The 25,541-nt window shown below is 44.9% G+C and overlaps 1 protein-coding gene across 1 annotated transcript; it reads right to left on the bottom strand.

Moving 5' to 3' along the window:
- Positions 1-14,917: 14,917 nt before the first annotated feature.
- Positions 14,918-24,714, bottom strand: fbxo33 (F-box protein 33). Its single transcript, XM_014995840.2, has 6 exons — positions 23,691-24,714; positions 21,048-21,158; positions 20,177-20,337; positions 19,874-20,094; positions 19,505-19,802; positions 14,918-19,156 (listed from the first exon to the last, which is right to left on the bottom strand). The coding sequence occupies exons 1-6, from the start codon at positions 24,119-24,121 to the stop codon at positions 18,891-18,893; spliced, it is 1,488 nt and encodes a 495-aa protein (XP_014851326.1). The 5' UTR covers positions 24,122-24,714; the 3' UTR covers positions 14,918-18,890.
- Between the last annotated feature and the right edge of the window lie 827 nt (positions 24,715-25,541).

Raw genomic sequence — 25,541 nt, 5'->3', positions numbered from 1 at the left:
ACTGACTGTAAAGACTTTCTTTAAGGTGATGGCGTCATTAAACATTCATATGGCTGGTCATACCCTCCGCATTTAAATTTAATAACCCATCGCCCTCTTTGTGTGCCTATGAGACCCTAAAATAAATGTAGCTCTTCGGTCATTAAAGTCTGATTGCTTACATCCAGCACATTAAGCCTCCAAAACCACAATATTCTGGCATTTTAGATGAATTAATAACTACATCTATCAGTCTTTTCAGCTGTACTCTTCCTCAGACCTGCAGCTTTGTTCATAAACTAACCAGAGAATATTTTTAGTGATCATATTTCTATGGAAGCCTGTGAGTCTCAGTGTGTGGAGAATGTTGTGTTTCTAGTGAGGGAAGCAGAAACGGGTCGGATCTTTAGAGGAAGGAAAAAATCTGCTAAAAGCAAATGCTGCAGTTTCACTTCGGCTCTTCTCAGCGGCTGCAGGATGTGAGCGGAGCGGCCCACCCGAGTCCCTCCATGGAGCCAATTAGCAGTTAGCTGCTCTAAAGTAGACGTGCTTGAACCATCGTCTTCCTGTGTCCCTACCTGAGGTAGAATAAATCCATCATAACGCAGTGAGAACTGAGCCTGGATTACAAATGAACTAAGAGCAGACGGGCCCTTTCAGTATGACTTCAGAAAAGTCTAATTATTTACATGACTGATGATTAAACAGAAATGCCTGAAGGGTAAAGAAAGTCAAAAATATTATCATGATTTTTATAAAACTATATTTCAGTCCACAGAATCGCAGATATAATAACAACATAGGAGTAGAAAAATATTGCTGTCAGTATCATGTTTATGCTGAAAGTTGATTCACAAAGGAAACATTAAAGAGTCGAGATTAACAAAAGATGTATGATGAGAGTGATGTGAGGGTACTGGAGGTCAACGAGGCTTAACTGCACATATTCACTCCAAGTTTTCCTAATTAATAGGTTTGTGAGAGCGTAGTCCTCATGCTGCTGGCAGAGCCAGCCCCACATTGTTCCTGCTTCAGACTGAAGAGGCCGGCAGTAATGAGAAAATGATGGGTTTGATTAAATGACAGACTTACTTTGTGCTCAGCACAGCAGAACCAGGATGGAAATAGTCACCGCATAATAGATTTCTCTTTTTCTGATTCTTCTTTTCACATGAAAAGATAAGAAGATCAGTTCAGGAAGTGGTAAAACCTGATTATGGTCTTAGCTGGAACAAATCAATAAGCCTCATAAAGAGTTATTATTCAGCATGATGATGAGCTGGCGCGCTAATGCAGGCTAATTGCTGCATTTCAGGGTTTTCTTCAAGCAGCATCAGAATGGTTTATTATCTGCAAAGTGGAGCTCAGTTTTATCAACATGGTGCATTTATTCTCACAACCTGGACTGAAAAGTTTCAGGAGAACTGAAATGGAGAAAAGCAGGTGAGAAAGAAACTATAAAACATCTTCAGTTATGATCTGGGAGCCTGAAGCAAAAACCCAGAAAATATAATAAAATATTTAAGAAAAATTAAAATGTGGCCCAACCAGCAGGCCTCCTCTCTGTCTGCTTGAATCAGAGACAACTGCTAATAATATGCCAGTTAATGATAATATAGCAAATATTATCTGTTGCTCACTTTGAATGAAACAAATTAAAATATAAAGAATAAAGAAACAGCAATCTAATTATAAAAATGACTGTTGCTGCTGTAAGACGTGTTGCTGTGGGACTCAGCAGCTCTAAACATGTTTTCTTTATAAATAATTGATAAAGAACAAACTGAGCTGGACCTGTTCGGTCCCTTAAGATGATCAGATGTTCTGTGGAACCAGCAGGAGAATCAGAAACGTTTCTCCGTCTCATCGCTCTCTCAGCGCCGGCGTCCTGCTGACATCATCAAACCAGGCGAAAGGTTTTACTGGCAGTCATGATTAAAACGAAGGAATCTAATGTGTTTTCATCTCCCACCGGAGGGGAGCGCCGTTTGAAATGTTTTAATTAGAAATCATTAATAAACTGAACTTTCTGAGGCTTTCCAGGCGCAGCAGCACCTGAGGCCGAGAGCGGCTCTCAGCCGCACAGCTGAATCTCTTAAATATGAAATTCAATTATTAAACACTTGATAAATGAGGTTATTGGAAAAGAAATGCTAAGGAAGTGGTTTACTCCCACATTCCCTCAGTTTCAGATCAGCTGGAAATCATCCTGATAAAAACCAAAAGCAGCAAAATAAAACAAACAGGAAGGAGATTTAATGTCCAGCTGCAGTGAGAAAACATTCAGTTTAACGTTACTGAATGAGAGCTCAGCCGCAGCATCGATACCTGGGAACTCTGTGTGTGTGTGTGTGTGTGTGTGTGTGTGTGTGTGTGTGTGTGTGTGTGTGTGTGTGCGACAGAGATGAGCTTCCTTTGTGCAGGTTGCACCACGTCTGCATCCTGCTTTAAATGCAGGAATCTGACAGTAATATTTTCTGCATATTATCTGCTGTGTCAATGTTACCAAAGCAAAGAACTGAAAAACTTTGGCTTGTTGGAGAGGAGAGGAGAGGAGAGGAGAGGAGAGGAGAGGAGAGGAGAGGAGAGGAGAGGAGAGGAGAGGAGAGGAGAGGAGAGGAGAGGAGAGGAGAGGAGAGGAGAGGAGAGGAGAGGAGAGGAGAGGAGAGGAGAGGAGAGGAGAGGAGAGGAGAGGAGAGGAGAGGAGAGGAGAGGAGAGGAGAGGAGAGGAGAGGAGAGGAGAGGAGAGGAGAGGAGAGGAGAGGAGAGGAGAGGATGATGGTATATTGATGAAATCAGAGCTCAGTCTTCCTGTAAAGGTTGACGTATTTTTTAAATAAACCTTAAAGCTGAGCCGTTACTGCTGTGTGTCATCCCGACTCCTTCAGAGCTGAGATGAAGTGGCGCTTCTCGTCTTCGCTGGAGGAAAACATTTCCAGGCACAGAGGCGTCATGCTGCACTTCACCCAACGGATGTTTTATTGTTTGACGTCATTTCTGCTGCTGCTTCTCATTGTTCCTCCATGTTTCAGTCAAATTTATCTGACCTTTTAAAAATATTTCCTCCTTTTTGCATGTGTGTGCTGAACATGGACATTGATGCTGATTATTTCCTTTGTATCAAGACATTTCCCCATGGTGAGCTAATAATCTGCCAGTGGAACTTTTTTCATCATTTTCTGAAAACAAGCTCATATATTTTGCTTTAAAGTAGCTTGTAAGTTAGTTTTATCTTATTTCAAGTGTAATAAGTTATCTGCACTAGAAATCAGACAAAAACATTCAGTAAGATTTTGTGTTTTTGCAGTGTATTGTTTGGATTAAATCAAACTAAAGAAAATAATGATTCATTTCCCAGCTTTATCCAGGGTTTGAGAACTGACCAACAGATCAGAATATACTGAAGTTAGACGGGCTTCCAACTTTTCACATCCTGGGAACGATGTTGAATGAAACGTAAAGATGAGACGCCTGCTGTCATTTAGTTCTGAACCGCCTCTGAACATCCTGCTTCATCGTCTCCATGGTTACGGCCTGCAGGACGGACGATCAGAGCTGCCCGTCTGACGCTCAGGAATGAAACGCTTGACTCTGAAGACAAACGTAAAGCTCCTGGAGACGAGATGCTGCTGTGCTGACAGGTCAGAGGTCGTGTGGATCAGGCTGAACCAGACTGACGTCTTTCAGGCAGAAAAGAAACTTTCTGAAGGTTTACTTTCTTTCTTTTTGAGTCTCTAGGAAGGATCACAAGTCCAACTCCTCCTGGATGAGGCGGTTCGTTTAGTCGGCTGTCAGTCCTCCATCTGAGCCTCAGAAAAACATTTCTACAGAATAAAAAAACCTGAAGTGACCTGGATCTCGATTTAAAATCGTCTCCTTCAGCTGGATGGGAAAGCGAGCGGCAGAAAAGCTTTTTGTTCAGTAAGAGCTGCTTCTGATTGTGAGAGCCATTTCGTCTCAACTTTCTCTCTTAGAGTGGCCTTTCGCTTTTCCGCCGCCAAAAACAGAAAGTCTGGGTAATTGTGGCTTTTAATGTTTGATGGAGTCTTTTTGTCTTTAAAATAAAATCCCATTTTTTCCAGAGGTCTGCAGTGTTTCCCCTTTTGGTCCTAACGGGCCATTTATTGCTCTCATTAGCAGCTGAAGCATAAAGCCAGCTTTGTTTTCCTCACATGTTCAACATAACACACCCAGTCTAATCATGCAGTGGAGGATGTTTAATTGCAATTAATTACCTGTGAGATTAGCTGCATTAGGCAGTGAAATGTGCTGCTAATTGCATTGAGTTGTTTCTTCTCAAACAGTGGAACTGATTCGTTCAGCTCAGGAGTTCATTGTTGTTCTGCAGGAAATAAAAGACGTTTTAATTACATTACAGCTGCGAATCTGGAGAACTATAAAACCAGTTGATTTTTAAACTCTGATCAAACTGATGATCTGAGCTGGTGAGGATTATCAGACGTCCAGCTCTTCCACTGAAACACCTCAAACATCATTTTGGATCAAATCTAGGAGATGTTACAGCTGCATGAAATCTGAGCCCGACAACCTGCTGACACACACACACACACACACACACCCACACACACACACACACACACACACACACACACACACACACACACACACACACACAATATGATCCCTGTTGTAGATCATGAAGATCAATCCCATATTTGGTATCATGGATTAACAGATATTTGTCCTTTTTATCTCATCGAATCGTCGCTCCTGTTCCGCCTCGGGTTCCTGCTGACCTGTCGTTCCTTTTCCTCCGTCAGCTCACTGCATCACTGAGACTCACTGATCTGGTGCAAAGGAATGATGGCAGCACGCGTTGCTATAAAATACAGCAGCATGTCGTGTCAGTGGAAACAGAAACTGTTGTCAGATCTAAGCTGAACTGAAGACAAAATCAGGATCAGTTATTTACAGGGAACTTTAGCTTAGAGTCCAGATTTTAACCAGATTTTAACCAGATTTTAACCAGATTTTAACCAGATGAATGTTAAATGTTCCTGGATCAAACTGGAGGTTTAGAACTGAACACAAGACAGAAATTAAAAGATACTCAGGAAAAATGTAAATAAATTCATTTTCAGTAGCTTTAAAAACTTTCCTCCAGCCGAGGGGTTAGCAGTTAGCATCAAATTATTTTACTGATTCATCTGATTATTGAGCAGCGGTGATGAAGAAATATCATTTTAGATATAAAGTCACAGGATTTACCTGTTCAGCAACAGCAGACGCTAAAATATGAGAAATAACCCATATTTCATTTTCTTTGCATGAGAACAGTTTGTCTGCATCAGAAGATTCATGTTACTTTAAATTATACATGATCTAAAAATATCACACACTGTGATGTTTTCTCCTCTTGTATTGCTCTAATAATGCTGAATATAAAGTCAGATATTTTTCGATCAGGGGGAACAGAAATCAGTCCAGATGATTCCTGCAGATGAAGCAGCAGCTTCAGCTCCAAACGAAGCGGCTGAATCTTCAGAGAACTGCTGCTAACACGCTTTGGAACAAAAATATTATGTAGCATAAACACAAGCAGAGCCATGATTACAGACAATAATAAAATCATCACTGGCTGTTAACACTGACGGTGTAAACTCTTCTGTTTCTGGTCGACCTGGTGAAGCTGGTCAGACGTTTCATCCAAAGTGTTTCATAAAACAGGTTTGCCTCGTTTGTCTGTGAATGTCTGCTCGATGCTTCAGCTGTAGATGTTTTCATGCCTGATTGGTCTGCTGGGTCAGAGCAGAAACCAGAGCAGAATGAAAGTTTGTTGTTTCTAATCTGGCTTCTCATTCCCAGATATCAGCTCTTCCCCAGAGGCTAAAGAAACGGGGCTGCAGCCGATGTTTCCTTGTTGAGTTTGTTCTGAGACCAGAAACACTTTGTTCCCACAAATTTAATTAGAGGAAGATTCTGTTTGTGAGCCAGCCGATGCGTCCATCTGTCCGTGTCGACATTTCGAAGCCGTCGCCACCGAGCTCAGCTCAGATTAGAAAGTCCAGGATGAGTTTAGCTCAGACAATAGGACGTTTTTTTCTGTCTGAATCATGAATAGCTTCCTTTCGGTTTCAAAGAGCTGCTTCTAATGAGTTCAGAGACCACACTTCTAATTTGGGTCCAACATGTTCTAATCCATCTAAAAATGGGATTTGGGATGATTTTCTCCCAGCTAAGCAGGATGAAACGTTCCAGCAGGACCTCGCCTCCTCCTAAACATTTCTCTGTTTCTGAAGGACTTGATTGTAATTTTGGAATGAAGTGAATACAGATTTCAGCTGCATCAGGAAAACAACAGAACTATTTACCTACCAGCATTTAAAACAATAACTCAGGTAGATTTAATATTTCTCTCTTTAATGCAACATTCTTATTCATAGATTTTTGTTAAATTTCTGAATAAATGACATAAATTCAGAGTCCAAACGAATCTGAGTCCAAATTTGTGGCAGATCAGGATAAGAGCTAAAAAAATGATATTAAACAGAAATAAAAGATGAAATGAGCCATGGTTGGTACTGCTAGCTAAGCAGTTAGCTGGGCTAACGCTGAAGCGCTAATTATAAATATCAGTTTCGCTAATGCTAGGTGCTATACCAACATGGCGTCTAGCAGAAGCTAATGCTAAAGAACTAAATTCAGCCATGTTGATTCCCAGCATGAGGAGAACAAGAATACTTTGTTTACTTCAGTTTGTTTGTTTATCAACATTTTTATTCATCACAGCCCAGTTCAGGTCTTTACACCTCCATAAACCCGATCTGACCCGCTTCCCCATGTGGAACTAAATCATATCCAGTAGTTTCCAAAGTGTCTGCAGTCTGAACGGCCATGTTGTATTTATCCGACTGTTACATCATCAAGGTGAGACATAATTCAGCTGGACAGGAGCGCAGACGGTGGATCTGGACACGTCTGAAAATGATCACAATGAAGTGATGAAATCAGTCTGAGTCAGTGAACACATCACATCCCAGCCCCACCAAGCCTGGTCCGACTCCACATCCAAACAGAACCGGGTCAGAACCGGGTCAGAATCTGCAGTCAGTGCTCCACTAAAGGCTGCTGCTGTTAGCTTTTAGCTGTTAGCTTTTAATCAGGTCACCATGTAATGGCACTCAGTAACTTTACAATCCATCCAGAGACAGCGGCCATCTTTACTGCCACAGACAGAGCACTGCGGCGGCCATCTTTACTGCCACACACAGAGCGCTGCGGCGGCCATCTTTACTGCCACACACAGAGCGCTGCGGCGGCCATCTTTACTGCCACACACAGAGTGCTGCGGCGGCCATCTTTACTGCCACACACAGAGCGCTGCGGCGGCCATCTTTACTGCCACACACAGAGCGCTGCGGCGGCCATCTTTACTGCCACACACAGAGCGCTGCGGCGGCCATCTTTACTGCCACACACAGAGCGCTGCGGCGGCCATCTTTACTGCCACACACAGAGCGCTGCGGCGGCCATCTTTACTGAGCTCCAAGCCCTAACCCAACCCTTCCTTCCAGTTAAAGGGGAGTTTTTCTTCCCTCTGTCGCTACATGCATGCTCAGGATGACAGCATGTTGTGAAGCAAACAGACTTGAACTGAACAGTCATGGTTCACTTAAGACTTCTCTCAACCCTTCAGCTGAGATGAATCATCCATCTGAACATGATGGCGTCGTTCCCATCCTCTTCCTCAGCCGGTGTTTTCATCCTCAGACAGACGTCATCTCATCTCGGCCGTTTAACATCCTTCAGCTGCTGGGAACTCAATTCCCTCATGGATTCTCAATCCTATCACTTCAGCTATGCTATGCTTCTCTGAGTGCTTAAAGCAATTTTGCAAATGACTTCTTGCGGGTAATGCACTTAACACAGATGGACTCACTGGCAGCATTTGTCAATGCAGTCCGTTTTTCTGGGGCATGCTTTCTGTCATACGGTCCCTTCTGGAACCAGACGATTGGTTCGTTGATTTGTTTGATTAAGTTGTTGCTCTGAAGCCCTCAAAGCGTTGGTTCTGGTCTCTAAGGTCCAGAGAAACCCAGAGGAGGATATTTGCTGTGCCTAGCAGGCCGGATGAGATTCCAGCTGCTGTCTGTCTTCAGGAAACTTCAACATCTCAATGCAAAGAGAATCTGGAGGTTTAATGGAGCATCTCATGTAATCTGTTCACTCTGGGGACCAGAACACCTTCTGGATCATCTTGATCCTCATGACCCTGGTTTTCCTGCACTGGGACAACAGAGACCGGCACTGGGAGCTGTACTGGGTGAGAAACACATTACCAGGTGAAATCCTTCGTAATGAAACATGTCCTGTCTGGTTGGACAGCTTTAGATTCAGCAGAGGTGGATCCATGTTTTTGTGAATGATTTAGTTCTGCTTTGCTTTTCTCTACCTGCTTTATAGATCAACAACATCCAGAGATATTTCTCCTTCAGAGCACAAACACAGAGACAGTAACGCATCTCCGGCTCTGTGTCGTATTGACTGAAGTAATAATTCAGGCCTCCCCAGGAAACGAGCCTTTCATTCTGTCAGCCGCTGCGATATATACAGCATGCATACCTGGGAGCGCAGTGTTTGCTCTGCCCACATCACTGCAGCACAATTTATTCCTGCAAACCTATTACAACATGCAGGATATCATGTCTGCAAAGCACCAGCATCAAACAGGCCCATTCCTCTCAGAAGCAGTCGGCTTTAGCAGGAACGAAGTACAAACATATCCACTGTTTGTCAGGTTTTACTAATACTGAAGTGCAGAAAAATATGACAGATTTTCTGCCCTAAATTATTTCAAATGATGGAAACAAAGACGAAGACACTCAGTTCATGTTTTCTGTCAAACTCTCTCATCTTAATGTAGGAATTTCAACCAGTTTCTTCTCTTTTCTTTAAGGTCTTCTGACTCTCAGGTCTTCATTCATTAGGAAGACGAGCAGAGAGGCCGGGAATCGAACCTGAGACCTAAACACAGATTTATTTCTGCTCTTCTTTCTCTGACGGTCCCAGCACAACATTTCCATCAGCAAGAGGTGGGAACTTTGACTAGACTGTTACAGGACCTTGATTCTTCTCTTCCCTTCTTGTTCCTGGTGGGATGTTCCAGGAAAACAACCAGCAGGAATGTTGATCAGATGAACGGCCTCAGCTCTTTTCCAGGTATTTGTGACAATATTTGTGTTTCTCATGACCGTAGAAGAACCGTCTGTATCAAAACACACAGATAATCCACCTCCCAGCAGAGGAGGAGTCGTCACTCAGAGGTGACTTTCACCCCCTGCTGTGAACAGCAGCTCCAGGAAACCAGTAGGACCAGTTATGGGACCAGTGGAAGAACGGCAGAGGACAGAGCTGGTCTGTGGAAACCAGATCAACGACGCAGTAAGAAGGAAAACAGAAAATCAGTTCAGCCATCAGCAGAGCTCACACATATGATCACAGTTTGGGATGACCTGACCTCTCATGACCTTTCATGACCTTTCATGACCTCTCATGACCTTTCATGACCTTTCATGACCTAATATAAATGTTTGTGAACTGTGGGAGGAAACTGGACCCAAACAGAACTGCGGGTCGGTTCTCCACCATGCAGCTCATGAATCAGTTGATATTAAATCTCCCAGGTAGAGGAAGAGTTGAGCTGTGATCAACCTTCTGTTTTTCAGAAGTCTTTGCTGCATTACATGAGTCAATGTGATCCGACACAAAGGAGCCTCTTATCTGCCAGAGGTTTTATAATCACTAATTACAGAACAACCTGAGAAGATTTCATCCTCCTCCAGCTTTTCTTCTGCTTTTCGGTATCAATTATCCTAATTATGTTTCCAGGTATTGATTCAGAGCATCATCACTAGATTGGTCCAGCATGATAATTACAATTAATGACACTTTAATTAAAACTAATCACAGGTGTGGGAGGACATGCTTACAAGTTTACAGTTTTTATTTTATCAGTATAAATACTCCTAAAAAATATGATTTTTTTTCTCTTTTTCCCAGCATGCCTCTGACCCTGCTATTGATCTCTCTTTGCTTTTGTCTTTCAGGGAACCTGAAATCTGTATTTGTCAGTGTAAAAAATAGACGAGCATGCGGCGTCGATGTCCCTGCAAACCTACATATTTTATCATGTCATCATCATTTATTCATGCTGCGTATTGATCTGCTCTTTCTTCGTTCGCTTGCATCCTGCTGCACGCTCGTCACACCTGCAAACAGCTTTAATAATTACAGCATATTTACAGCTGATGTACAGTGAAGCAGTGGAAGGTGCAGCAAAATTGTGACAGATTATACTCATATTTTAGATATAATGAGAGCTAAACCATTTTTATTAAGTTAGAGGAGATATTAATGTGTAAAAATCCTGTTAAAACTAAAAAACTGAGGTTATAATCATCATTTAAAACTTTTTCCATCTTTAATGTGATATTTATCCTGTAAAATGTGAAAAATAAATCTCTCTAATAGCCTGATTGCAGAAGTGTTCACAGCCTCAGTCAGGTATTAGCTTAGCAGTGTGAACACCGACGCCATCCGGTTGTAGAAATGGTTTTTATCTCATTACAGCTGAAAAGGCTGAAAATCACTTTAACAGTTATTCTGGTCTCTGCTGTTAATTCAGATTTTAGCAAAGGTTAAACCAACGAGGCCGTCACAGTGTCAGAGACACGGAGCTCTACTGCCACCTGCTGGTTATTAGCAAGCCTGCAACAAACCACAGGCTGCAGGTGGTGAGCAGAAATCCTGCAGAGTTTTGGTTTGATGCTGGTGACTGATATTCAGCTGAATACATTAAGCATATCTCAGTATTTTTATGCTCTGCGTTTGATTTTATGTAAACTTGTTTTGCCTCCAGTTCAGCATCCAGAGATGCTGAACTGGAGGCTGCAACCAGGCTGCAACCAGGCTGCAACTAGGTTGTAACCAGGCTACAACCAGGTTACAACCAGGCTGCAACTAGGTTGCAACCAGGCTACAACCAGGTTACAACCAGGCTACAACCAGGCTGCAACCAGGTTACAACCAGGCTGCAACCAGGCTGCAACCAGGTTACAACCAGGTTACAACCAGGTTACAACCAGGCTACAACCAGGTTACAACCAGGCTACAACCAGGTTACAACCAGGCTACAACCAGGTTACAACCAGGTTACAACCAGGTTACAACCAGGCTGCAACCAGGCTGCAACCAGGTTACAACCAGGTTACAACCAGGTCACAACCAGGCTACAACCAGGTTACAACCAGGTTACAACCAGGTTACAACCAGGTCACAACCAGGTCACAACCAGGTTACAACCAGGCTACAACCAGGTTACAACCAGGTCACAACCAGGCTACAACCAGGTTACAACCAGGTTACAACCAGGCTACAACCAGGTTACAACCAGGTCACAACCAGGCTACAACCAGGTTACAACCAGGCTACAACCAGGTTACAACCAGGTTACAACCAGGCTGCAACCAGGCTGCAACTAGGTTGCAACCAGGCTACAACCAGGTTACAACCAGGCAACAACCAGGTTACAACCAGGTTACAACCAGGCTGCAACCAGGCTGCAACTAGGTTGCAACCAGGCTACAACCAGGTTACAACCAGGCTACAACCAGGTTACAACCAGGTTACAACCAGGCTGCAACCAGGCTGCAACTAGGTTGCAACCAGGCTACAACCAGGTTACAACCAGGCAACAACCAGGTTACAACCAGGTTACAACCAGGCTGCAACCAGGCTACAACCAGGCTACAACCAGGTTACAACCAGGTTACAACCAGGCTACAACCAGGTTACAACCAGGCTACAACCAGGTTACAACCAGGCTGCAACCAGGTTACAACCAGGTTACAACCAGGCTACAACCAGGCTACAACCAGGCTACAACCAGGTTACAACCAGGTTACAACCAGGCTACAACCAGGTTACAACCAGGCTACAACCAGGTTACAACCAGGCTGCAACCAGGTTACAACCAGGTTACAACCAGGCTACAACCAGGTTACAACCAGGTTACAACCAGGTTACAACCAGGCTACAACCAGGCTACAACCAGGTTACAACCAGGCTACAACCAGGTTACAACCAGGCTACAACCAGGCTACAACCAGGCTACAACCAGGTTACAACCAGGCTACAACCAGGCTGCAACCAGGCTGCAACCAGGCAGGCCCACCTGGAACGATTTTCTCTTTTTGACCAGGAACGTCTCTAGATTTTCCAGACTTGAGCTTTGCTGCAGTCAACTTTCCTTTTGTCTCCTCAGACACACACGTGTCTCCCGCTTACTTTCCCACAGAGAGACGCGTGAAGCAGCATTAAGGTGTCAACATGAGAGCCGAGCCAGAAGCGCCGTGAAAACAAAACAGACCTTCACAGTTCTGGCACGTCCCTCCTGCACATTAGTATGCAGCTGCATCAGGACTCATTTGAAGTGATGTACTTTAATTTGCGATGAAGATGAAAGTGTGTTTTTGCCTCTGGTTAGAGTGCAGCATCAGCCAACAAGTGGGATTAGCCCCGTTACTCAAGGACACTTGAGGAGGAAGCCAAAGCTGATCTCCCTCTGCAGACTGCTCTGACTAGTGGATCATTAACTTCATATATAAGTTATTTAGCAGTTCGTCCATCTAACAGATCAACTCTAAACTCCAAACAGAAGAGCAGGTCACCATCAGGCAGGAACCAGAACAACAGAAGGTTCCAGAAAAGAAGGAGAATCAACTTTGCAAATATTGACTTTTCATGGAAATTTTATAATTTTACAAAAAAAAAAAAAAGCAAATATTTTCTGATTTTACAAAGGAATCATGTAAACATGTTAAAACCAGAATAAACAGCTAAATGTGGCCCAGGCCTCCCTCACATTTCTATTTATGTTCAGTTTTTGATTCTCTCTGAAAAATAAATATAAACCAAATGATCAAACTTCTTCTGTTTCCACACAGACTGATGTAAAAAGATAAACCAGGGTTGGTTTTCTCTTGGCTCATTATTATCACTCTACCCACATTTATGCCAGGAATACGTCTGCTGCAGGAAGAAATGCATAAAATTGTACATGTTACACAGATTTAAATACTTTACATTCATTAGATTGAACTAAAAATCCTTCTGATTCCACAGAGACTGAAAGGATCAGCATCGGTCTGGGTTCGGCCAGGCAGCTGATATGAAGCATGGAGGACATCTGGTGATCACTGCAGTGTTGCTATACCTGCTGTAGACACTAGGTGTCCTCATTTCCCCAGATGCTCGATGATGATGACGAACCTTCATCTGTTCTGGTTAAAACCTGAAGATCAGCGTCATCAGAACAGGACAGATGCTAACATGAAGCAGGAAAGTGAAACAATGAAACGTTTCAACTTTGTTGACTTTGTTATCAGAACAGGAACGCTAAATTTATTTCAGATAACCAGACATCCTGGTTCTGTCTGCTGGTTCGATTCCTTTATGTTTATCTAATTGAACTGAGAGGTTCAACATTTAAAATCACATCTGAGCTCCAGTTTTGTGCAGCAAAGTATAAAACAAGTATCAATGCACAGCTGATTTTCATATCTATCTTTAGCATCACAGGATTTCAGGTTTTATTATCTCCAGTAAAGCCTGAATCCTGTGACGTCCACCAGCTGCACTGAACATGCTCAGGTCTGAAATATTGTTGCAACTTTGCCCAGAATGATGGTCATCAAGAAGCATGGCAGCATGCAAACTGACTGAACACATTTTTCATTTTAGCTTTATGCACTTCAGGCTTGGTAAATCAAATCAGACCAGATCATTTTAATTATGCCATAATTCATGCAACCTGAGTGTTGTTTTCTCTTATCAGTGATGCATAAAGCAGTCAGATTAAATGTTACCTCTGCATACAAATCTCATATTGATCAAATGAATGAAATGAGAAAGAAATGAGAAAGAAACAGGAACAATTCCAGGAATTATAATCCTTCCTGCTCTCTGCAGTCCGGACAAACAGGAATACGAAAAGGATTTATGCACTTAGAAATAGAGTGAAAGAATTGTACTTATTTTAAAATGAATTTATTTAAAATGTATATTGATATATCATATATAGCCTGGTTGCAACATGGTTATGGCATATTTAAAGAGACATTTAATGGTTCATTTATTTCAAAATGTAACATTTAATTTTGTCCATATTGGCCTTCCGTACACCTGACGGGTCACATCGCTGTGATTTGAAAATCCTTTCCTGACCCAAACTTTGACGCTCCTCTGCAGTCCAGCTTTGGTTCTGTCAGCAAACCAAACAGATGAGATGAAAAACTAAATCAATGCAGAACAATCATCCTTTCCTCATGTTTTTACCGACGTCTCTTAGAAACTTTTAAACTAACTTCCTGTTTCCTGTTTGAAATTTCACCGCTTCCTTTGTGAAAGCTCATCAGCTGCAGTCTGATGTGTTTCAGCACATCGAGGTGGAAATCCGTCCTGCTGTAGTTTGAATTCAGAGAATCTGGAAAACAAAAGTTCATTTCTTCTAGAAAAGAGAAAAAATTACTATGTGGTCACTGTGAGTCACTAAGTTCATTATTAACTATTTTTTTGTGTCAGTTTGAATCAACTGGGACATTTTAAAGTTTTTGAAATTCAGTCATTTCTCCAGCTTTTACCATCTTTTCTGTGAAACACGAAGTTCTGGATCAACAGAAATCAGACCAGATCATATCAATGATAGAAATTCAGATTCTGAATTTCAGAAACTCAGATTCTGAATTTCAGAAACTCAGATTCTGAATTTCAGAAACTCAGATTCTGAATTTCAGAAACTCAGAATCAGTCTTGACTGGGTTCTGTTGATCTCTGGATATGAACTGGATCATCTGCAGATGAATAAAGTGAAACTTGTGTTTCTATCCAGGATTAAAAGTAAAAGACAAACAGAGTGAAGTGACTTTTTAATGTTTTTATTCACTGACTAAAAGAAGAGAAGCATTCATTCAGCATCATTTCCAATCAACAGTCAGCAGGCTGACCCTCCATTCTGCTCCGTCCCGGTCAGTTCAGAGGTCCTGCTGCCCCTCGTCTCCCAGCCTCCTGCAAGGAGAGACGACCCCTGACCCCCAGCTGGATCCTCTCAGGTCAGATTCATTCGTTGGAGCTCAAAGTTTGATCTGTGCAGATTTCAGCCTGGTAGCCTGGAGGTCAAGGGTCAGGGGGTCTGCGTCTCTGCTTGGAGGAGGAAGGAGAAACCCAGCGCTTACATCAGCAAACAGTCACACAGGAAGTTACACTCAGAGTAAAACCATTTCTGCAAAAATAAAAGCCAAAACAACAACAACATGGGGTCTGATGTACAAAGTCTGCGTGGTTTTAGAATCAACTTCATGTTCAGAATCTGAACCCGGACAAGAGTTGCATAAGAGGAAACACCACGATGAGTCGCTGATACCGTTACAAATATGCACTGAGTGACTTCATATATATTCATCTCTTTATATAGTTTCTATTTCTTCCTCTATGGTTTTCTAAAGGCGCAGCCTGGCGCCGTCAGCACTGCCCCTTGTGGCCGCTTGTAAAACTGCTGTTATTGCAAACTGTCCTGATCTGAAACAAATGCACAACATTCGTACCACGATAGAACCGGGGGCCGTCTAGCCGGTCTCATGGAGACCAAGAGCGACCCGCTGCCGCCACCGCCGGGTTGGCTGGTCACACTTCAAAACATCTTCAGACAAAAATGATTACAAGATCTCAGAAATCATCATCATAAGGCCAAGTATTGTCATTGCACGTTCTCTTAGTTCACATCTAGACTGCTGCTCTGTGACGGCGAGAGAATGGAAAGCAAATATAAAAACAGAAAAATAAAGTTTAGATTAAATGCATTCCTCTTGCATAGTTGTGATGCTGGACTGGGCAGCAGGCCGGCCCGGCCGCCTGATCGGACGTTTGGCTCTCCAGTCCATCAGGACTTGGTTCAGCAGCCAGAAGCAGATCTGACCTCTGACCTCCTTTAACGTCCAGAGGAGTTTCACCAGAACCGCTGGTGGGTTAATGTGCCAGAGCATCGGGTCGCATGAGGAGCTCCTCTGCTGCACATCCAGTGTTTTCTCACATTTACATTCCTGCATGAGTCCAGCTCTCTGCACGCTCCTTCTGATCGGAGCTTCTGGTAGGAGGAGCCGGTTCAGCTTCAAGCTAAAGGAATCTGAGATAAGAGACGGGAAACTTAAAAAGCTGGAGTCCCTGCAGATCCGACCGTCTGCTACTTTGGTTCTGAGCTGAGCGGGTCCAGCAGAGGGACACAGCGAGTTAGAGGCCAGCTCTCTGATTGGACAACGCCACACCCGCCTGACATCTGCTCCATGTAACACAGGACACAGAGTCAACTGTAACCGTGGTAACGATCGCCTAATAACTCCTGGATCAGTTCAACATGTCAGAACGATAACCCCCCAGTGTGGATGGAAACGTGAAATCAGCTGATCTAACGGAGGAACAGCGCCACCTGCTGCACAAACACACAACTGAGGGTAAAAAATATAGAGAGCTTCATCTGTCTATAGATATTATTTTCTATGCACACTGATGGAAGGATCCCCCCATCCTTCATGTGGAATGTTCTTTCCTAGCAGCTAAATCAGTTTACAGCTTCATGGAGCCAGAACCTGCGACCCCATGACCCCTGACCCCTACGGTTCACACTGCCTCGCTCCTCACAGAGAAACAGGAAGAAGACGGTGAGCCCAGAACACCTGATGACACGGACCCTGAGAGCCTTGGCCACGCCTCCACTTCCTGCTCCACATTGGTTCGTTTCCCTGTGAGGTCCAGAACCGACCCGTTCCAGAGAGCAGGAGGAGGAAACCGCCACCAGGGGGCGACACTGAGGCGAGATTGAAGGTTGTTCCTCAGGACGCGTCAGCAGAACAGAACCGGGACCAGAATGATTCACACAGACGAGCAGCAGGCCTGAGATAGTTTCTGTTTCGCGCCCTGAGAACCAACCGTTCCTGTTGCCATGGCAACGCTTCCCACCTTCATCGCACACACAGGTCTTCTCTCAGCCACACTCTCTCCCACTGGATGCACCGGAAAACTGCACAAAGTGATTAAAACTAACTTTACAGGCACACAGCAGTTTGGATCGGAGCGGACCGACCAGAACCAGAACCGCCGAACCCAAACCCAAAGGACCAAGCTGTGAGCCATGTGGGACTCCACAAGCTGTCTCCTTTCAGAATACTTTGTGCTGCAGCATGTTGGACCCAGAACCGGTCGGACCGGGCCGAGTCGGGCTGTCGGCGCTGATCTGCTCTCACAGAACAACAGGAACTGATTTCACTCAGTCTGACTTCCTGTCTGAGCCGACCGCAGCAGGAAGCGAAGGTGAAGCTGCAAAAATCAGCTTCTTACAAAACGGAGAGGAAAAGACGCTGACCTCTGACCTTTCACCCAGCTGATACCAGAGCACCATGGCAACCAGCCGTCAGTGTGCAGCACTCTGTTCAGCCTAGGTACCAGACCAAGCTGGAAACCATGGCAACCACGACCCGGTTGCTCCTGGTGCCGGGGCTTTTCTGCAGCCACTAAAGTTCTGGAAGTTCAGAACCAGATTTGGATCTCTGCAGTCTGAAGACATCTGGAGGAGAACGTCCCGCCGTCAGAGGGCCGAGTCTCTCCATCAACCTTAATCGTTGAAAACAAATGTATGATTAGGTTCTTTGGGCCTCAGACCGGACCGGACAGGACCGGCCCGGAGAGTCCGATCAGATGGCCAGACGCACGACAACATCTAAACTAGTACACCGGAGAATGTGGAGCCGTTTCCAAGGCAACTGTGACATAAGAGGAAAATAAAAGTGATTGTTTTGCACATCCCACTCATCAGCAGGCTGACCCGAACCCGACCCGACCCAAACCCTGAGGAGGCGCAACCAGAACCATCAATGTGCTGCAGATTCCAGAAAAAAAAAAAAAAAATCAAGGAAGGAATCTGTGATGGATGAAGCTCGGCCCAGTTTACATTCAGCGTTCCAGCTCTTCAGAACCGGGCCTGCAGAACACAGCCGCTGCTCCGGCCCGGTCCAAACGGTTTTACACGCCAGGAACCTGGCTCATCAAGAAGGAAGCGAGAACTTGAGTCAGCCGGCTGTGAAAGTTAAAATCAGAACCTCAGATGGTTCTGATCAGCTGGAGGCTCGCCAGGAAGTAACTAAACTCTCTGTAACACTGCCTGACACGCCCTAAGAAATGACCTCTGACCTTAAAAATAACACATTCAATAACCAGTCACATCATAAAACGTAACACCCCTCCACCCCCCACCTGAAACAAAAAGCAGCTGCAGCACTCAGCCTGGCCTCCATCACCAACCTGCTGCGTCTGAGCAGGATTACAACGCATCTGTGTTCAAACACATGGGGGGGGGTGAAAGGTCACCACGAAGTAAACAAACAGAGAACACACGGGGGGGGGGCAGAAAACTAACGGGGATCAGAGTTACATCACACAGAGGCTCCGCAGGGTGTTAGGGTGATGAATAAGAAGTGATCCCACTGTGGGCCAGACCAGATGAGCCGAACACAGATCAGATCAGATCAGATCAGATCAGACCGGATCAACTGAGCACAGATCAGACTAGACCAGACCGGATCAGCCGAACACAGATCAGATCAGATCAGACTAGACCAGATGAGCCCAGACTTGACAAAGTCATTTCAGCTGACTAGTTAAAAATCTGGTTTTATGAAGGAATTTTTTCCGATTTCTAAATTAAAAACAAAAAAGAAAAAAAAGACTGAAGCAAATTTAATGATCAGAAATAAAAACTAAAATAAAAGCCGATCCTGTGAGTGTGAGCTCTGCATGGTTTACTCAGGTCTGCCGTGTTTCCAGCTGGTCTGGTCCGTCCGGCGCCGCTACACGCCTGCGCTGAAGGCGCACAGGTCGCGGTGGAAGTGTTGGGTGGGTTCGGACAGAACCGCAGTGGAGTCCATGCAGGGTTGCCAGTCGCGGCCGAGGCTCTGAGAAACCTGCTTCATCAGGTAGAGGACCGGGTCGCCCTGCACGTAGATGGACTGTTCCGGGTCGAAGCCCAGGCTCTCCTCAGAGACGGTGAGGACGCGCAGGCTGGAGCCGCGCAGGCGGGAGATGGCCACCAGGTTATGGGACCACATGATGTAACCTAGGAGACGGAGGGGGGCGGTCAGGACGCTGGAGGACTAACACGGACCAGAACCACCAGGAACCGGGTTCTACACGGTTTCATGTCTGAATTTAAAATCTCTGCTCCGTTTTTCAACCTAAACACAAACATTCACTTTTTAAAGATTATTTTGATTAAGTACCAATTTTTATTAATCATCAGTTAATCCAAGTAATAAACCTCAAAACTGAATGTTTCATAAAATATCAGTGAGGTTTTAGTTTCCAATACCAACAATAACCTTAAAACAGTACAAATATTTAGAACAACTCCCTGGTAAAGATTGAAGCAGAGGTCGAGGAACCTGCCGACGGTCCCTGAACTCACCATGGACCACCAGGACGGCCAGCTTTTTGCAGCGCCACGCCAGCAGCACCAGCGGGTCCTCGTTGCAGTTGACGCCGAGGTCGGGGAGGTCGGGCGCGTCCCTCAGCAGCAGGAAGTCGGTCAGGGTTTTATTGTACTGCTGGGAGATGAGCTCCAGGGCGCCGTCCGTCACCAGCGTGGTGCAGCTGTCCAGGTGGAGGCGCTCCAGAGGAAGGCTGGGCTTCAGGACGCAGAGCAGGTCCGAGCTGTCCACCTCCAGAGCCATCACGTAAACGCGCAGGTTGGCGCTGACCCGGACCTGCAGCGTCAGGGAGCCTCCGTCAGAACCGGCCGGGGTCAACAGCAACAGCTGCTGCAGCGGCGACTTACCAGCGCCTTCCAGTCGTCCTCTGTGGCCGTGCCCTTCAGCGGTTTGAACTCCAGGGCGGCGCCGTTGAGCAGCAGCGACAGGCGGTGGAGGGGAGCTCGTCGTGGCGATGCCAGCAGACCACAGAGCTCCGACGTGAAGTCGCAGAAATCCAGAGCCAGAGAGCGAAGGTTGGAGAGCCGGTCCAGCTCTGAGAGGGAGACCAGAGACCTCATCTGTTCACCTGCGGAGAACAGGTGAGACGGTCAGCTCGCCACTCCAACCCGCTCCAGCTCTGTAGCCATCAGAACCGGGCAGATACTGACCCAGCTGGTGGTCCAGTAAGCTGAGGTGCTGCAGCGTTTCGGCGGCAGGGTTGGAGAGGCAGGAGAGAGAGCAGGGCGTCACCACGCCCAGCATGAAGCTGCACGACAGCCAGCGCAGCTGGCGGCTGTTGGACAGCAGCTCCATGAACAGCTGCTGGACCCTGCAGTCAGAGGTCACAGGTCACTTCAAACCATTACTTCACTAATCAATTATTCTGACGATTAATCGATTTCAAAACCCACCAGATTAAAAACAACAATTTCTTTCATTTTAAATGCTAAGTGTAGAGTTTTTGTACCGTTATGGTTTAGTTGCGGCTCTCTGTGTGTTATTCTTTCAATAAATGGCCTATTTCAAGTCTGTATGCTCTATCTATTAATCAATCAACTAATCACAGCACTGATCTACTTCTTTCACTTCTGATATTGATACATATATCTGAGCTTAAATATCGGCTGATCAGTCACAGAAAAACAACTCAATTTACTGAAATATAGTAAATATTGTTCTAGTGCCGGCCAAAGAGTCCAGCCGAGTCCTTACAGCACCGCTCCCAAGGGTCAGACCGGCTCCAGACGGAGCAACGGCATCAGCAGGGACCCAATTTCATTTTTTGTCATGGGGCCCAAACTTCCTGCCGCCCCCGCCACCAGGCGTGAAGCGTTTCTGGGGAAACCCTGAACTGTCCATCAGAAGCTCAGTCTAATCACAATAAAAATCAAGCTGCTGCAGGGGCCTAGTCAAAGCAGGACATGACTGAATCCTCGAGGAGAGGACCGGAGCTCCTCCACAACCACGGGAGACAAACCCTGCTGCCAGCTGACCCAGGGGGTGTACTTAGTTACATACTGGCGGCTGCTCTGCTCTTACTCGTTGATCTTCTTGTCCCCCTGCTGGACCTGCTGCAGGCTGGACGTGTCCAGCTGTCCGTCCTGCTGCAGGATGAAGGTGTCTCCGTACAGACTCAGCTTCTGCAGGTTTCTGCAGAGAACAAGACAAAATCGAGTCGTCATGTTGGTGGGAAACAGGTGGAGGATCGGTTTACCGGCTGGTTTACCGATCGGCTTACCGGCTGGTTTACCGATCGGCTTACCGGCTGGTTTACCGATCGGCTTACCGGCTGGATTACCGATCGGCTTACCGGCTGGTTTACCGGCTGGTTTACCGATCGGTTTACCGGCTGGTTTACCGATCGGCTTACCGGCTGGTTTACCGATCGGCTTACCGGCTGGTTTACCGATCGGCTTACCGGCTGGTTTACCGATCGGCTTACCGGCTGGTTTACCGATCGGCTTACCGGCTGGTTTACCGATCGGCTTACCGGCTGGTTTACCGGCTGGTTTACCGATCAGTTTACCGGCTGGTTTACCGATCGGCTTACCGGCTGGTTTACCGATCGGCTTACCGGCTGGTTTACCGATCGGCTTACCGGCTGGTTTACCGGCTGGATTACCGATCAGTTTACCGGCTGGTTTACCGATCGGTTTACCGGCTGGATTACCGATCGGTTTACCGGCTGGATTACCGATCGGTATACCGGCTGGATTACCGATCGGCTTACCGGCTGGTTTACCGATCGGCTTACCGGCTGGTTTACCGATCGGCTTACCGGCTGGTTTACCGATCGGCTTACCGGCTGGATTACCATCCCCAGATCAGATCAGAGATCAAGTAAGAATCTGTTTTACTCTCAGCTTCAAAACTAAGAAGTCCCACAGTTTCTGGTCCATAAATGCATCAGGCAACGATTCATTCATTCATTCACTGGTGGATTCAAAACTAAAATGTTCATTAAAAAACATTTTTTCTTTTAAACCATTTTAATTCAGAGAATAAGAAATAAAAAACAATTAGTCCAAATCAAACTTTGGAGGTCAAAGGTCAAATAAGACAACTGATGCCTCTTTTGATCCTACCTGTCAGATAGCCATGTTTGATCATCAAATACTTTAACTAGGCCATCTTACTGTAGAGGAATATCATCCAGGGATTGGTTAAGTTTAAAGGTTTTAAAATGCAGATAATCGATAAACAGAAGTTGCTAAACAACAAAACAAAAGCAGAACAACAGAACAGATGTTGGCATGGCCTAGACAAAGTAAGCAGGTCTGAATAGGGGCCTTGCTTTTGCCAGAAAGTCCTGCGGAGCCTGAAAGAGAACGTAGTAGAGGATGATGATATGAAAAGGAAAGTTTCTGCAGATTGTTCATCCAGATTATCTCTGTAATCTGTTCAGGTGGGCTCTAACCCACAGCAGCTCATCAGGACCAACATGTCTCTACGTCAAGAGTCAATGAGAGTGAGTGTGTGTGTGTGTGTGTGTGTGTGTGTGTGTGTGTGTGTGTGTGTGTGTGTGTGTGCTGATATCAGCAGGTCAGAGGCAACAAAGGTACAATGCAGCTCTGCATTGTACCTGCTGGTTCTGACACACACACACACACACACACACACACACACACACACACACACACACACACACACACACACACACACACACACACCCAGCAGAGGCAGGACTGCTGATGAGATCAAAACGTCTGCAGATGAATGCTGTCAATGATACTGAAGTTGGTGTCTGATTCACAGCTTCATTAAAAGGATATTTCACTGATTTTAAATGAGCTGGTTGGTGATTAACTCTGATTAAAATCCTAGAGCTGGAAACTGGTTGTATTTATGAAGATTCCAGAAAACACATTAATAATATATAATAATAGTTGAATTAAGTAGAGAAATATTTCATCTTATTATGCTGATAATTAAATGTCACATCAACTGTAATCTAAAGGAACATTATAATTGACATTATTGTGGTTATTGTAATTTAAAACATGTCAGCAGGGAAAATATTGACATTCAGGACAGAAAATGTAATAAATAAAAATGTCACTTTCTCCAGTCCAAGCAAACATTTTAGACACCATACTCTTGGAAATAATTATAATCAGCTGAGTTATGTTCTCATAAACTATATTTTAAAGAATCTGCATCACTGTTAAATAATTCAGGTTTGTTTTTGACCTGCTGATTATGAAAACAAACATATGAAAGATTACCAAAATGTGCTTCCAGCTCCTTGATAGAGTGACTATTTTCACAATCAACAGAAAATAAAAGATTTAACACCTGGTCCCAATTTAAGGCCTTTAAACTCAGAAAGCTACATCCAGCTTGGTGAAGCTTTAATAAAATGACATTAGAAGTGTTTTTGTTAGATTAATATGCATATTTAGAACTGTATCAAACTTTCTAGCCCACGTTCAATTTAAACAGCTGATCTAAAATAGATAGCTTACTCCCTAAAAACTGTGAAATAGCCCTTTACCTCCGCTACGAATCGGAAGCCAACTTCACTGTCCTCCGCACAGACATGACATGATTACGTAACTCCCTAAAGCCTGGGTTTGTTTACACTAAAAGCTCAAAATGCTCAGCAATGAACAAATGTCAGTTAGTTTTCAGGATGTAACACAAAGCAGCACACATCTCTCTGAAGCTGCGGTTTTATGTTACCTATTGTTGCGGATGCCGGTGAACACACACAACACCTGGTCCAAGTAGGTGGCCATGGCGTCCCTCCACCGCTGGTGCGCCTCCTGGCCGCCGGGAGGCTGCTCCATCCTGGCGGCCGTCGGGTCGTTGCTTAGCGGGCTGAGGTTCCCTTCCACCGGCGCCAGCTCCAGCTGCAGCTCCCGCACGAAGGAGCCGAACTTCCGCATGAGGAACTCCAGCTTGGCCGTCTCATCGGAGCCGGAGCCGTTACAGCCGTCGCCGCCTATCCGCAGTTTGAGCTCGGTCCACAGCGCGGGGTAGAACAGGCACTCCCTCCAGCGGGAACACACGGCCGAGGCCCGGAGCTTGTCCCGGTCGGACAGAAAGGAGAAGATGTGGACGATGAGCTCGCTGGGTAAAGCCATGGCTCCGACACCCCCGCACAGAGCCATGGCGGGCCGGCAGGGCAGCGAGCAGTTAGAAATGTTCAAACCGTTTCTGTTTGAAGCGATGCAGCCGCGCTGGACGTCGGCGACGCTTCTTCCTCTCCTTGAAAACAAATCGTTCTTTTTGCAGCTTCGCCTTCACTACTGGACCGAACCAGTCACTCAGGATGCGGGGGCCAAAACACGCCAAAACAAAAAGCCTCACAAAATCATTGCTTCAACGTTAACTCATACAGACTGTTTTCATTTATATTCTAAAACTATATCACAATGTTACCTAAAAATAAGCCTAAACTCTATTTTATGTTCCGCTGGTTTGGTGAATGGTTTAGTCCGGAGGCTCTCGTATTTTTGCCATATCTCTGTCATCCAGCAGAGGGCGGTATTTCTCTCCAACCATTAAAGAAAAAAGAGAAACTCGAGCCAACACGTGATCTTTATTTTGGTATTTGTTCCAGCGTGACACTCCCCTCTTACACACCCCGCTGCAAAAATCTGACGCAGGGCTTCATGTGGGGGGCAAACCAATGCAGCACCAGCGACAAAACATGATGTCACTCCCAAAAACATGGCTTCTGCTACTAAATAACGGCCGGTTAAAAATGGACCCAGCAAAAAGACAAGAATGTAAACTTATGAAGATTGAAATAAAAATCCTTTTAAAATATTAATCCTTTGTATTGTTTAGAATAAAATCCTTGATTTGTGTCTCAGAGGGGAAATACTAATATATCAGCAATAGAGTGGAAACACACAGATACACATTAAACATAAGCAATAATGATAAAATAAATGAAATACAGACTGTGCAGTTATAGAAAATAGACAAAAAGAAGAAAACTACACAGTTATGAATAATTATGACACAGATCTGATTGTTTTTGTTAAAATCCTGGAAAAGACAAAAACAATACCTTACAAAAAGTATTCACACTCAAACTTTATTAGAAATGGTCATAACTGTGAGATTAAATTGATAATCTAAAAAGTGCGGCATGCATTGTTTTCCAGCCCACCGTAGATAAAACTAAAGGGTCAACGCGGTTCTGGACTGAAGCTTTTTCCCTTCTTCTTTGCAAAACAGCAGAAGCTCAGTCAGATTAAACAGAGAGCGTCTGTAAATATCATTTTTCAAGCCTTTATGGTCAAATAAATGAAAAGTCTAGACTTTGATTAGGCCGTCTGTTTGTTTTATCTGTGGCTGGATGTTCAGATGCTGTTTTAGTCATGGGTTATTGAATGGTTGTTGGGGCGCAGTTGTGATTTTTCGAGCAGCAGGTGGCGCCAGAGGGCTTCAGTTGTTAAACAAAGACTTTTTCTGTCGTTTTAGTGGCGAGAACGTTATCACGCCAAGTGCACAGCAGGGGGCGACAGAGAGCAACACAACCAAAGATCCAGGTGTAAAAACCTGTGTAAAAATATAATG

The sequence above is a fragment of the Poecilia mexicana genome, unplaced genomic scaffold, assembly GCF_051168715.1.
Source record: "Poecilia mexicana isolate PSO_F unplaced genomic scaffold, ASM5116871v1 scaffold_22, whole genome shotgun sequence".
Classification (NCBI taxonomy): Eukaryota; Metazoa; Chordata; class Actinopteri; order Cyprinodontiformes; family Poeciliidae; genus Poecilia; species Poecilia mexicana.
Note: the sequence above shows the minus strand (reverse complement) of the source record. Positions and strands in the feature narration are given on the sequence as shown.